We start from the raw sequence: 13,237 nt of genomic DNA, 5'->3' as shown, positions 1-13,237 counted from the left end.
CAGTCCTGCAGGGATAACCTACATCAGGCATGTCCAACAGGTAGATCGCGGGGTGTTCCTGGTAGATCCTGGCGGATTTCTGGCCCCTCAGAGATCTCCTTATAAAAAGGGGGGACGACGACCCAACTTTGCCTTTCCTAAAAAAGCTCCAGAACTTTGGCTTCATAAAAAAACCTCAACAATTTTGGATAGATCACACTGCCAGTTTTTTTTATCGTGTGAGTAGATTGCAGTCTATTGGGAGTTGGACGTCCCTGACCTACATAATGCTCTGTGTGTGGTGTTAGAATATAGCCCCCATCAGCCCCAGAAAGCATGGTCAACGACCAGGGATTTGATGGGAGTTGCAGCACCATCTGGAAGGACTCAGCACTGGCTATCGCTACAATAATACACAAAGTGTATAAATGAAGTTGGTAACTTAGGAGTGTAACGTGTTGGGCAACCATCCATTGTGTCCCAGCACAATTCTGTTATCTGAGAGATATACGTTGATGATGCTGTTTTATTCAGATACATTTTGTGGGACATCCTTTTGGAAAAAAGTGATGAGTAGAACTAAAATAACCCATGAGACATCCCTTCCTGTCCAAGTTACACATGCTTTTCTAGGCTTGAGCCCAGTGAAGTAGGCTCTGACAAAGGCCACCAAACCATTGTTCTCAAAGCTAGCTTGGCCGCAAAAAGTATCATCATTCTACGAAGTTGGAAATCATAGAATCATAGAATCATAGAGTTGGAAGAGGCCGCAAGGGCCATCGAGTCCAACCCCCTGCCAAGCAGGAAACACCATCAGAGCACTCCTGACATATGGTTGTCAAGCCTCTGCTTAAAGACCTCCAAAGAAGGAGACTCCACCACACTCCTTGGCAGCAAATTCCACTGTCGAACAGCTCTTACTGTCAGGAAGTTCTTCCTAATGTTTAGGTGGAATCTTCTTTCTTGTAGTTTGGATCCATTGCTCCATGTCCGCTTCTCTGGAGCAGCAGAAAACAACCTTTCTCCCTCCTCTATGTGACATCCTTTTATATATTTGAACATGGCTATCATATCACCCCTTAACCTCCTCTTCTCCAGGCTAAACATGCCCAGCTCCCTTAGCCGTTCCTCATAAGGCATCGTTTCCAGGCCTTTGACCATTTTGGTTGCCCTCCTCTGGACACGTTCCAGTTTATCAATCGTATCTTCCCAGTGTTGAGGATTCTTTTGGGAAACAATCCCAAAAGAATGTGACAGAGCTTGGGTTCAGCTTGTTTTTAACAAGCAGAGATTTAACCATGCATCCTGGTTTGGGTAGCTCAGTCGGTAGAGCATAAGACTCTGAATCTCTGGGTTGTGGGTTCGAGCCCCACGTTGGGCCAAAGATTCCTGCATTGCAGGGGGCTGGACTGGATGACCCTTGTGGTCCCTTCCAACTCTACAGTTCTATGGTTTAAAACAACCCAGTTAATAAATACAAGCAATAGAGCAGCTGCTTGAGAATAATAAAACAAAAGAGTGTGTTTTTTGAGAGTGCCTGGGAGAACAGGGTTATTTATACTTGCCATCTGAAAGCCAGCAAGAATACTTGCTCTCAGAGTCTCTACAGTCTGAATTTCTAAGAGCAAGGCATTCCAGAGTTGGGAGAGGGGGAAAATAGCGATGGCACTCCTATAGCAAGCCCAGCTATAACCAGAATTACTCAGAATAGGATGCTGATATTCTCTGGCAGATTTCAGCCTTGCAAATAAGTCTGCGGAATTTACTAGCCCGCAAATATTTTAATGAGCTTGCCCGAATGGTGTGATTTTGTGTGTGCGATACTCAAATGGTGTCATGGCCCAGAAGACAAGTCTGCGCCGCCACCCTTGCCAGATCCTGGGCTTCCAAGGGAAGAAATTGGCATTCCTACTACATGGCTAAGTGTGCGTATGAGAGGGGACAGATCTTGCCATGCCTGTCTCATAATGTAGCCGCAGCAGAAATGTCTGTTGGTGTTTCCAGCTGTGTGTTTTCACTTGGAGGAACCCATCTTCGTAAAATGTTAGCCTATACTTTGGTCGTGGTGGCGATTTTTTTTAGAAAGCTCTTTCTAGACTTAATCTAGAAAGCACTGGCTCCCAGTGGAGTACAGGATCAGGTTTAAGGTGCTGGTTTTAACCTTCAAAGCCCTATACGGCCTAGGACCCTCGTACCTACGGGACCGCCTCTCCTGGTATGCCCCACAGAGGAACTTACGGTCCTCAAATGGAAACATCTTGAAGGTCCCAGGCCACAGAGAGGTTAGGCTGGCCTCAACTAGAGCCAGGGCTTTTTCGGCTGCGGCTCCAACCTGGTGGAACGCTCTGTCACAAGAGACAAGGGCCCTGCAGGACTTGACATCTTTCCGCAGGGCCTGCAAGACAGAGCTGTTCCACCAGGCCTTTGGTCAGGGTGCAGCCTGACTCCCTCCTTTGGCAATCTTTACAAAACTTTAGTTTATGGTTGCCATCAATTTTGATTTTAATTAATTTTATAATGTTTTATAATGTTGCACTATTTTAGTGTTGTTAGCTGCCCTGAGCCGGGCTTTGGCTGGGGAGGGCGGGATATAAATAAAATTTATTATTATTATTAACCGTCAATAAACCTGCAATTCTGCTTATAGAACTCAGGCGTTTTGTTCCTGCCTCCGAACACCGTTTCCGTGAAGATCTGATGTCCAAATTCCTGTACTGGCTGATGAACTCCTTCGTTGCAGAACTGCTGCGATCTTTCTTCTATATCACGGAGACTATGTTTCAAAAGAACATGCTTTTTTACTTCAGAAAGGCTGTTTGGAGGAAGTTGCAGAGGATTGGCATTAGGTATATATTACTTGAAGCACCGTAATTCGTATCCTGCGCAAGGGGGGTGGGGAATGTGTGCTCCCTTTGCACAGTCTCCCATACCTTCCTCTGGGAAGATGCCATTTGAAGAGGGTCCCATTTGCACTGCACATTTTATTATATTATGCCACTTTAATCCATCATGGCTTCCCCCAGAGAATCCTGGGAAGTGTAGTTTGTTAAGGGTGCTGGGAGTTGTTCAGAGATCCCTATTCCCCTCACAGAGCTACAGTTCCCAGAGGGGTTAAAAAGTCAGTCCCTCTCTGCGAGGGAGGCTAGGCGGTCTCCTAACAACTCTCTGCACTGTTAAACTACATATTCAGCATAAATATGGGAACTTTTTAATGTTTAATGCTGTATTGTGATTTTAATATTCGGTTGGGAGCCGCCCAGAGTGGCTGGGGAAACCCAGCCGGATGGGTGGGGTATAAATAATAAATTATTATTATATTATTATTTTAAACAACTGTTTAAACCAGTATGATACTGCTTTAAACGTGTCATGCAGACGAGGTCTAGGACTCTGAACCTTTCAAATGTAGCTCACTGATTTGAGTGTTGCCATTTTGAGGGGGTGGGGGAGGTCAGATGAATCACGCGTACCAAAAAGGTTGAGAGCATATGTGTGAGGTGTCACAAGCTATTCCTGCCCCTGATGTGCCAAATTGGTGTGCTATCATCCAGAAATATTGAGATATTGCAAAGGTCTCTTAAGTTCATACTGGTGCGCAGGTGTGCGAGCGAGCCTACACAGCTTCTCCACGTGAGGATTGTGGTTGAGCCAGGATCCCACTTGTGTGATGTGCTCTAGTGTGTACATTGGGAATGTACCCAACCCTCTGAAAGCACAGATGGGGACATGCCCCCTGGCATATTGGGCCATTGAATTGCAAGACCACGTCTCAGACACACACACAGAGCCGTTGGTTTTTTTTTAATTGAACCTGAGCTTCAAAGTTTCTCTGATGAGATTTATGTCCTAGCATTGTTCATGAAGACAAAGTGGAAAACCAGATGTCCTGAGTAGTCTTGCCCCTCTCTCCTCTATACCTTGGGTTACGTTACCTTTGGGTAACATAACTTTCAGGTTGCGAATGCAGAATGCGCAGAAGCAGCGCCTCTCGTTGTGGACTTTTCAGGTTGCGCATGGACCCCCGGAATGAATTAAGTTCGTATCCGGAGGGTCCATTGTACAGTGGGACCTCGGGTTACAAACACTTCAGGTTGCAGACTCCGCTAACCCGGAAGTAGTACCTCGGGTTAAGAACTTTACCTCAGGATGAGAACAGAAATCACACGGCGGCGGCAGTGGGAGGCCCCATTAGCTAAAGTGGCACCTCAGGTTAAGAACGGTTTCAGGTTAAGAATGGACCTCTGGAACGAATTAAGTTCTTAAGCAGATTTACCACAGTATTAATGGTAGATCACATGGCTTGCTGTGTTACCAAGACAAACAAAGTCACACATCTTCCCAATTTCCAGTTGGTTGAAAGAATCTCTTCTAAAACTCAGTTCTGGCACCTCTCAAGTGGGCGCCATTACCATTGTAGGAGAGCAATGGCAGCGCTCACGGTGAGTTCCGGCACCTCTTTTTCTAGCAAAATAGCACGGATTGTACGGAAGCAAAACTCGAGGGGAATTTTGTGATCTGCTTCGTAGTCTGTTGTAAAAGAATAATGTTCCTTTCCACTTTAGAGGTCATCTGGCCAAAGTGCAGCTTCGTGCCTTATCAAAGGAGGAGATTGAAATTCTGCAGCAGAAAAAGTGTGTCCCCCTGGCATCGAAACTCCGGTTCATCCCCAAAGCGAATGGTCTGCGTCCCGTGGTCAACCTGAATGACGTTGTAGGGGCTGAAGCATTCTGTAGAAAGAGCAGAGACCAAAAGGTTCTTATTTTCCAGTTGCATAGTGTGAAGTTCATTCAGTGAGCAAGTGTTGTCTTTATCATCGTTGTAGCCCTCTTCTGAATTCTGAATATTTGGGTGTCTTCCAACAAGAGAGTAAAAATACATTAAATCATCAGTCATTAGAAACTTCCCTAAACAAGGCTAAATCCTATTCCTACATCCTTCTTAAATGCAGCATGCGTCCTTTCCAAGAACTCTTCATTTTCTACCTTTGCTAATAATAGTAATAATAATAATTTATTTGCGGCCATTGGCCCATATCGAAAACAATACATCAAAATTTATCCATAAACAATACAATTTAAACAGTTCCAAGTTAAAACACCCATATAAAACCGATTTTACTTCAGTTAAGTAAACACTGTACACAATAAGCTCCCTCTATGTAAACCGCAATTCAAATCCATCAGATTTTGGGGGTATGCGTCTTAGTTCTGGCACTTATTGATGGTTCTTAAGATTAGCTAAGCTGTCAGAGTCATACAGTGATCCATTTCTCCTCTTTTGAAATAAAACATTAATCAGGTATCTAGCGACAGCAAGGGATCTACTTGTATCTTCGTCGTTTAATAAGTATATTATTTGGGCTTCCTGAGGTCCGTCAGCAATTCTCGATAAATATGGGGCCAGAAACTTGGACCGTGAGGCCAAATGTAATGGACAGCAGAAGATTATATGATATAACGATTCTATAGATCCACTTTCTCCCTTTGCTAGTTGCCTTCTCTTCCAAGAGATCAGTCAACTTGGACATGCATGAGAACGCTTTGTCCTTTGTGAAACACTAACGCCCCCTAATTTCTCTCTCTCTTTAATTTTCTCCTAGGTTCAGTACTTCAACAAACAACTTAAAAACTTATTTAGTGTCCTTAGTTATGAAAGCACCAAGAACCCCATCTTGCTTGGCTCTTCTGTGTTTGGAAAAGATGATACTTACGCAATATGGAAGAAGTTTGTTTTGAAGGTTTTAGAGTCAAACTCTGAAATGCCGAGATTCTACTTTGTGAAGGTAACGCTTAGTGTCTCCGTTGGGTCTGGATGTTTTCCATTTCTTGAAAGTGGACAGAACCCAGGATTTTTCTTTGCTTAAGGCTGTAGTTCTGTGACCAAGCTCTGTTGAACCCAATGGCATGTAGGTCTGAATAAACATGCACTGGGAATCAGAAATATTTCATAAGCTGGGGTCCGTGGCCCCAGTTGGTTTCATACTTGGGTTGGGATAGAATTCACGTGACCGCCTCTCCTGGTATGCCCCACAGAGAAACCTACGGTCTTCAAATAAAAACATCCTGAAGGTCCCAGGCCTCAGAGAGGTTAGGCTGGCCTCAACTAGAGCCAGGGCTTTCTCGGCTGTGGCTCCAATCTGGTGGAACGCTCTGTCACAAGAGACTAGGGCCCTGCGGGACCTGACATCTTTCCGCAAGACCTGCAAGACAGAGTTGTTCCACCAGGCCTTTGGTCAGGGCCCAGCCTGACTCCCTCCTCTGGCAACCTGCACAGAATTTTGCTTAACGGTTGCCATTAATTTGATTTTAATTAATTTTTATAATGGAATGTTTTTTAGAATGTTGGATTATTTGATTGTTTGATTATTTAATTGTTGTTAGCCGCCCTGAGCTTTGGCTGGGGAGGGCGGGATATAAATAAAATTTATTATTATTATTATTATTGCTCAGTTTTGTAACACTGATGGCATTGAGCTGTTTACTTCTTTCACTTCACTCCTGGTAATCAAACCTGTAAGGAAGGATAGGGCTCTGTAATATCTCAAGAAAGAACAGTTGTAACTGGAGTTGGTTTCATACTTGGGTTGGGATAGAATTCACACTAGGCTTCCAAGTTTTGCCCTGCGCAGAACTGAGGTCGATTCAGGGGTTGTTAACTTGAGTCAGCGGAAACCAGCCACGTTACAGAAGGTTTTTGGTTTGCCGAAACGTGCCAGCCCCCAAAAGGCTGCCATTGAATGACATATATAGTCTTATCCACTCTTCAACACACTCACATTATCACTCATACACGGACACATCACATTGTCTCTCATGCACACACGCAAGCTTTCTCTCACCTGCGAGTCCTCCACCTGCAACATGTACGAAGCAAAGTTTAGAGAGAAACTCCAGCAGCAAGGAGCCTTTGCAGAACCCAGCAAATTTCTCTGTTCTGTGCAGATTCCAGCCAAGGATTTGGAAGTTTTACAGGTATCCATCCTCCACTCCAGTTCCAGGGCTCTTGCCTCTCAGCTGCTCACCCCTAGTTTGTTGAAATTTCCATTAAAACCCTCCTGAAATCTACAGTCCACATCCCCTGTTGAAGCTAAGCATGTGTTACTGAGCAGAATATAGGTTTGTCCTCTGTTACCCTCATCCCTGTCTTTTCTTCCTCCCTCTGTTCCCTTTCCCTGCACTGAAGTTTAGTCTGTAAGCTCCTCGGGGCAGCGGCCTATCCTGTTTGTAAATGCATTATTGCTGATGTTATCATTATCCTTTGCAGAATACATCTGTACCGGTTAGCAAATGCCCTTGCGTTGCAAGTTCTTTGCTTTGTGTGATATCTGATGCACGGTTGAAAGTTTAAAATAATGGAATTTATTCTCCCCCCCCCCCCCCCCGGTTCTCTTTCAGGCTGATGTCACAGGGGCTTACGATACCATTCCCCATAATAAACTGATAGAAGTAATTTCACAAGTCCTTGCTGTGGAGAGAGAGACCAGTTACAACATACGCCGCTATGCAGTGATCATGAGGACCAGAAATGGACTTAAGAGAATATGCTACAGGAGACACGTAGGGTGGATCTTTTTCTTTCTCTCACCCCCATTTTCTGTTCTCTGATAAGTATAACAACCGTGGGAACTCTGTAACGTCTTTGCAAATATTCCACGGAAAAGCTATCCAACGAATACCATCCTTAAGGCCAGAAAGCAACACATTTTGAAATGTCCTACCTGCTAACTAAAAATGGTTGCTCCTGCTTGTGGCGCTTACCGTATTTTTCGCACCATTGGGCGCACCGGACCATAGGGCGCACCCAGTTTTAAGGGGGGGGGGGAAATCAAGAAAAAAATATTTCCCCCCCCCCAGCCCCCAAAAGCAGCGTACAGGCTGCACACAACCTCTCCCTGCCAGAGGGGTTGCGCGCAGCTATGGAACAAGGGATCCATCCCGCTCGCTGTTTTGCCTTCCCCTTCAGCCCCGTGCAGCCTCTCCTTGACGCTGCGCAGGGCTAAAGAAGCCATAGCCCCGTGCAGCCTCTCCTTGCCGGAGGGGTTGCGCGCAGCTATGGAAGAAGGCAAGGCAGCGAGCGGGATCCATCCCGCTCGCTGTTTTGCCTTCCCCTTCAGCCCCGTGCAGCCTCTCCTTGACGCTGCGCAGGGCTAAAGAAGCCATAGCCCCGTGCAGCCTCTCCCTGCCGGAGGGGTTGCGCGCGGCTATGGCACAAGCCTGCATTCGCTCCATAGGACGCACACACATTTCCCCTCAATTTTTGGAGGGGAAAAACTGCGTCCAATAGAGCAAAAAATACGGTACTCTCGCTCGCTCCGGGGTTTTGCAAGAGGTTCCAATGGAACCTCACTGATGCCTCATGCGGAAGTGCAGCAGCAGGGCTTTTCCTCCCCCAAGTTTTCTATGGAGGTAGGCAGAGGGCCTTCCCTCATGCTGAGCTTTGGCAGGATGTAGAAAACCTCAGTGTCGTGCTCCTGCAAAAGTCAGACCTGGAAGAGGATCCTTGCGCTGGGCATGCAAGATCCGCAAGCAAGCAGGTTCATAGAGCCCTGTTCAAAATAGTTGAGCCATATCCCTGTTCCAGAGGTGAATTCAGCTGTTCTTAGCTAGGTGGCAGTGCCTGCATTTGAGACTGCTCCTGGGCTGACCATTGCCTTGATTTTGAAGTAGCATCAGATGGTATCGTTGATGGCAGAGAGGCTGTGCCCTAGCTTTTGCAGGGTTTTTAATTTATTTTACACCATGGAAATGCATATCTGCTGAATAGTCCAGGATTTTAAAATTGTAATGTTTCTTCTGAGTGCACCAGGAGCTTCGTAGTTCTTATTTATTGATTACCACAGAAAAGAAGGGAGGAAGTATGGGCTGAGGAGCACATGCTAGCAGCTCCTGGGAGAAATGTGGGGCAGCCCTTGCCCGAACCCTTGGGAGAAGCTGGGGGGGGGGTGCCAGGAAGTAGAGTGGTCTTCTGCCTGCCTCCTTCCACATTCTCTTCTCTCAATCCAGCTCCTTGTAATTGTTAACCCTGACATTTTTACTATGCTGGAGGTCAACTCAAAAATGTCTCAGTCTGGATGTTGTTTGCAGGTATCTGTTTCCAGTGAGTTTAAGCCTGATATGAAACAGTTTCTGTGTCATCTTCAAGAGAGCACCTCACTGCGGAATGCAGTAATAGTTGAGCAGGTAAGCTTCTGTGTACCATTCTGTTTAACTAGGGAGGCTGAGATTTGGAGGTCTTTAAGCAGAGGCTTGACAACCATATGTCAGGAGTGCTCTGATGCCTTATGAGGAACGGCTAAGGGAGCTGGGCATGTTTAGCCTGGAGAAGAGGAGGTTAAGGGGTGATATGATAGCCATGTTCAAATATATAAAAGGATGTCACATAGAGGAGGGAGAAAGGTTGTTTTCTGCTGCTCCAGAGAAGCGGACACGGAGCAATGGATCCAAACTACAAGAAAGAAGATTCCACCTAAACATTAGGAAGAACTTCCTGACAGTAAGAGCTGTTTGACAGTGAAATTTGCTGCCAAGGAGTGTGGTGGAGTCTCCTTCTTTGGAGGTCTTTAAGCAGAGGCTTGACAACCATATGTCAGGAGTGCTCTGATGGTGTTTCCTGCTTGGCAGGGGGTTGGACTCGATGGCCCTTGTGGTCTCTTCCAACTCTATGATTCTATGATTGAAAGAGGATTTCCTAAGGCTGCCCCATTGGTGTGTTTTGAGGTCCCAAGCTGTAGGCAAACCTTGCGATTGGTTGTCTCTCTCTCTCACACACACACACACACTCTTCTTTTTTTTTTACTTTCTCTTGCCATGCCGTCTGAACTTGTCAAACCACAGTAAATCTTAACTATGGTTTGGGTAAACCCCAGTTTAAAGTTTGGGTGACATGCTAAAATGTAGCTTTGCCAGCAGCAAACATGTGGGGCGAGGGAAGCATTCAATCCCAAGGCTCACTTAGACTTGTTCACCTTACAATAAACCATAGTTGTTCAATAAACCATAGTTTCTTTTAATACCTGCTGAGTTCAGGACAGCCAATAAATTCATGGCAGAGGCAAGATTTGAGCAGTAGACTGCCTCAGTCATAACTCCTTCAGTTAGGCTGCAATCCTAAACCCACTGCATCCAGTAGGATTTACCTCGTAGTAAACATTCATAGGTTTGTACTATTAGTCACTGCATTTTACCATTTCTGAAGATGAGATTAACTTCAAGACGATATATCTCCCACTTGGACTACTGCAATGCACTCTACGTGGGGCTACCTTTGAAGGTGACCCAGAAACTACAACTAATCCAGAATGCAGCAGCCAGACTGGTGACTGGGAGCAGCCGCCAAGACCATATAACACCGGTCTTGAAAGACCTACATTGGCTCCCAGTACGTTTCCGAGCACAATTCAAAGTGTTGGTGCTGACCTTTAAAGCCCTAAACGGCCTCGGTCCAGTATACCTGAAGGAGCGTCTCCACCCCCATCGCTCTACCCGGACACTGAGGTCCAGCACCTGGCGGTTCCCTCACTGCGAGAAGCCAAGTTACAGGGAACCAGGCAGAGGGCCTTCTCCGTAGTGGCGCCCTCCCTGTGGAACACCCTCCCACCAGATGTCAAAGAGAACAACAACTACCAGACTTTTAGAAGACATCTGAAGGCAGCCCTGTTTAGGGAAGCTTTTAATGTTTGATGTATCACAGTATTTTAATATTCTTTTGGAAGCCGCCCAGAGTGGCTGGGGAAACCCAGCCAGATGGGCGGGGTATAAATAATAAATTATTATTATATTATTATTATTCATTTGGGGTTGACGCTAGTATTTGCATTCCTATTTAGAGGTTGCCCACATCTTGCATTGTGCAGTTTTCACTTTTAATATTTTAACCCCTCTTACCACGATCCTGCAATCTGAACTTTCCATATCTTGGTGCACAAGGGAGAATTCTGAAACTTGCAATGTTAGCAGCTTTAAAAGAGGGGATTTTGTAAAGCTCTTAACAAGTGTTTAAAATATGCCCAAGAGAAAATTGTATGGAGCGTTAGTTTGCTCAGCTATACTGAGCCACACATGTTCCTCCTTTTGAATAGCATCGTCAAATGCCACGTTAATTCACTGCTGCATCCATTCCACTCCGTGACTTCTCAATTTAGCCCTTTAGTTTCCCAGTTTGAGTGCATGTCTTTGCCACTTCCCGCCAGTAGATGGTGCTGACAGACATCCTTGTTTGAGGGAAATCCTTCATTGTTAAGCTTAACATTTTACAACTGGGTCTTCTGTTCGTTTGGTGGCAGCTTCACTGGCACTTGGCTCTTAGCTGTTTAGTCTGGGCATGCTTTACAAGCACACCTGACCTCAGAGCAGGCATAGGTGTTAACATGCTAATATTAGGCCAAATATCATAAGCCAAAGTAGACAAAGTTCAAACTTCTACTTTTGTCTTTTCTTCTTTCAGGGTGTCTCTTTGAGGGAAAACAAATCCAGCCTCTATGAGTTCTTCTTGCAGTTGATCCACCATAGCATTCTGAAAATTGAGAAGAGGTAAAGTCTCTTTTATTATCATTGGTTACATGAACTTTTCAGGTACCAAAATGTATTATTATTATTATTATTATTATTATTATTATTATTAGCCTGATGGCACACAGCTCACCCCAGCAAACCATGAATGGTAAACAAAAAGCAGACCTTATCTTCCTGATTTTTAGTTTTCTTGGTGGGGGGTGGGGTGGGGGGACACAAACTGTGAAGACTGCTTCAGACACAACCCTAAAACCATGGTTTATTTACCTGCTCAAGGTAGGAGGGAGGAGTTTTTAAGTTGAGTTCACAGACTACTTTACCAAATTGTAGGTTTTTAGCCAGCATTGCTTCTGAATGCAGCCAGTTGGCTGAGGTGATTTCTGAATTCAGAATAAAACAACGAAGAGTCTTGTAGTTCATTAAAGACTTAAAAATTTCAAAGCATAAGCTTTTGTCTGCTTATTCAGAAGCTTGTGCCATAATAAATTTGCTACAATGCTCTTAATTTGCTGCAGCCAAAATAATTAATATCCCTCTGGAAGCTGAATCAAGAACGTTGTTCCAAATCCAATCTTTCAGAGGAGTCTTAAGCATTAGTCTGTATCCATTTCTTTTAAACCTTAAAAAGTAATAATAAGAGGCTTTCAGAATGGAGAAGTTAATGGAATGGGTTTAGCTGAGTGCCCAAAGGGGAACTGCATTCATTCAAATCGGCATCCATTAATTTTGCAAGAACAATCAAGTGTTTGCCAGAATCTTTTCAGCAAAATTAATTGACTCCCCCTGCTTTCATAATTATGATAAGCCATGTAAGCTGTTTCTTTGCATTGATCTGGTGGACGTTGGTATCTTCAAAGACCAGTTTGGGTTCAAGAAGATCATTTTCCCTTTGTGTTTTTAAGCACTCTTCACACGATCAGGCCCACTCCTCTTATCACTTCATATGTTCCAGGGTTGACGGTTGCCATTCCAAACTACAGTGGTGCCCCGCAAGACGAATGCCTCGCAAGACGGAAAACCCGCAAGACGAAAGGGTTTTCCGTTTTGGAGGTGCTTCGCAAAACGAATTTCCTATGGGCTTGCTTCGCAAGACGAAAATGTCTTGCGAGTTCCTGCGGGGGTTCCCCCCCCCCTTTTCCCCAAGCCGCTAAGCCGCTTAACAGCTGATCCGCTAAGCCACTTAACAGCTGATCTGCTAAGCCGCTTATCAGCTGATCCGCTAAGCCGCTTATCAGCTGATCCGCTAAGCCGCTTATCAGCTGATCCGCTAAGCCGCTTATCAGCTGATCCGCTAAGCCGCTTATCAGCTGATCCGCTAAGCCACTTATCAGCTGATCCGCTAAGCCACTTATCAGCTGATCCGCTAAGCCCGCTAATAGCGCTAAGCCACTAATGGGTTTGCTTCGCAAGACGAAAAAAACCGCAAGACGAAGAGACTCACAGAACTGATTCTTTTCGTCTTGCGAGGCACCACTGTAGTTCCAGGTCTTATATCTCTTCCTCAAACCCGGGTGGTCTGCACTTTGTCTGTGTTGGGTCTAAAGAACTACTGTGGCTCCAAGGTGGCCCTCGAGAGTGTCTCATCAGTACAGGGGATGGCTCGCTCTTAATAAATGAGTACAACTGCTTGCTTTGTTAACCTGCAACCGTTTTTTCAGGGCTGACCCTGACTCCTTTCAGATCCCTTCCTTTATGGAGACCTATGCTGAGTCTGTTAAACTGTTGTCGGACTAACAGATATGTTGCTC

General features: G+C 45.2%; 1 protein-coding gene across 13 annotated transcripts in view; it reads left to right on the top strand.

Annotated features, from left to right (window-relative positions):
- The window catches only part of TERT (telomerase reverse transcriptase), a 96,523-nt gene that overhangs the window by 5,237 nt on the left and 78,049 nt on the right, over window positions 1-13,237 (top strand). For 8 of the 13 annotated variants that reach the window (XR_014513345.1, XR_014513346.1, XR_014513348.1 and 5 more), the window contains exons 3-8: window positions 2,627-2,825; window positions 4,542-4,731; window positions 5,579-5,761; window positions 7,374-7,535; window positions 9,045-9,158; window positions 11,422-11,507. Coding sequence is in view for 4 of the 13 variants with exons in the window: in XM_083449299.1 (XP_083305425.1) it covers window positions 2,627-2,825; window positions 4,542-4,731; window positions 5,579-5,761; window positions 7,374-7,535; window positions 9,045-9,158; window positions 11,422-11,507 (934 nt within the window). In the remaining 9 variants the exon portion in view is untranslated. The remainder of the gene's footprint in view (window positions 1-2,626; window positions 2,826-4,541; window positions 4,732-5,578; window positions 5,762-7,373; window positions 7,536-9,044; window positions 9,159-11,421; window positions 11,508-13,237) is intronic. The other 5 variants (XR_014513342.1, XR_014513343.1, XR_014513344.1 and 2 more) reach the window with 1 other exon arrangement.

Source organism: Podarcis tiliguerta (assembly GCF_965153285.1).
Source record: "Podarcis tiliguerta genome assembly, chromosome: 7".
In the NCBI taxonomy this organism is placed as follows: Eukaryota; Metazoa; Chordata; class Lepidosauria; order Squamata; family Lacertidae; genus Podarcis; species Podarcis tiliguerta.
This window is presented reverse-complemented; position numbering and strand designations above follow the sequence as displayed.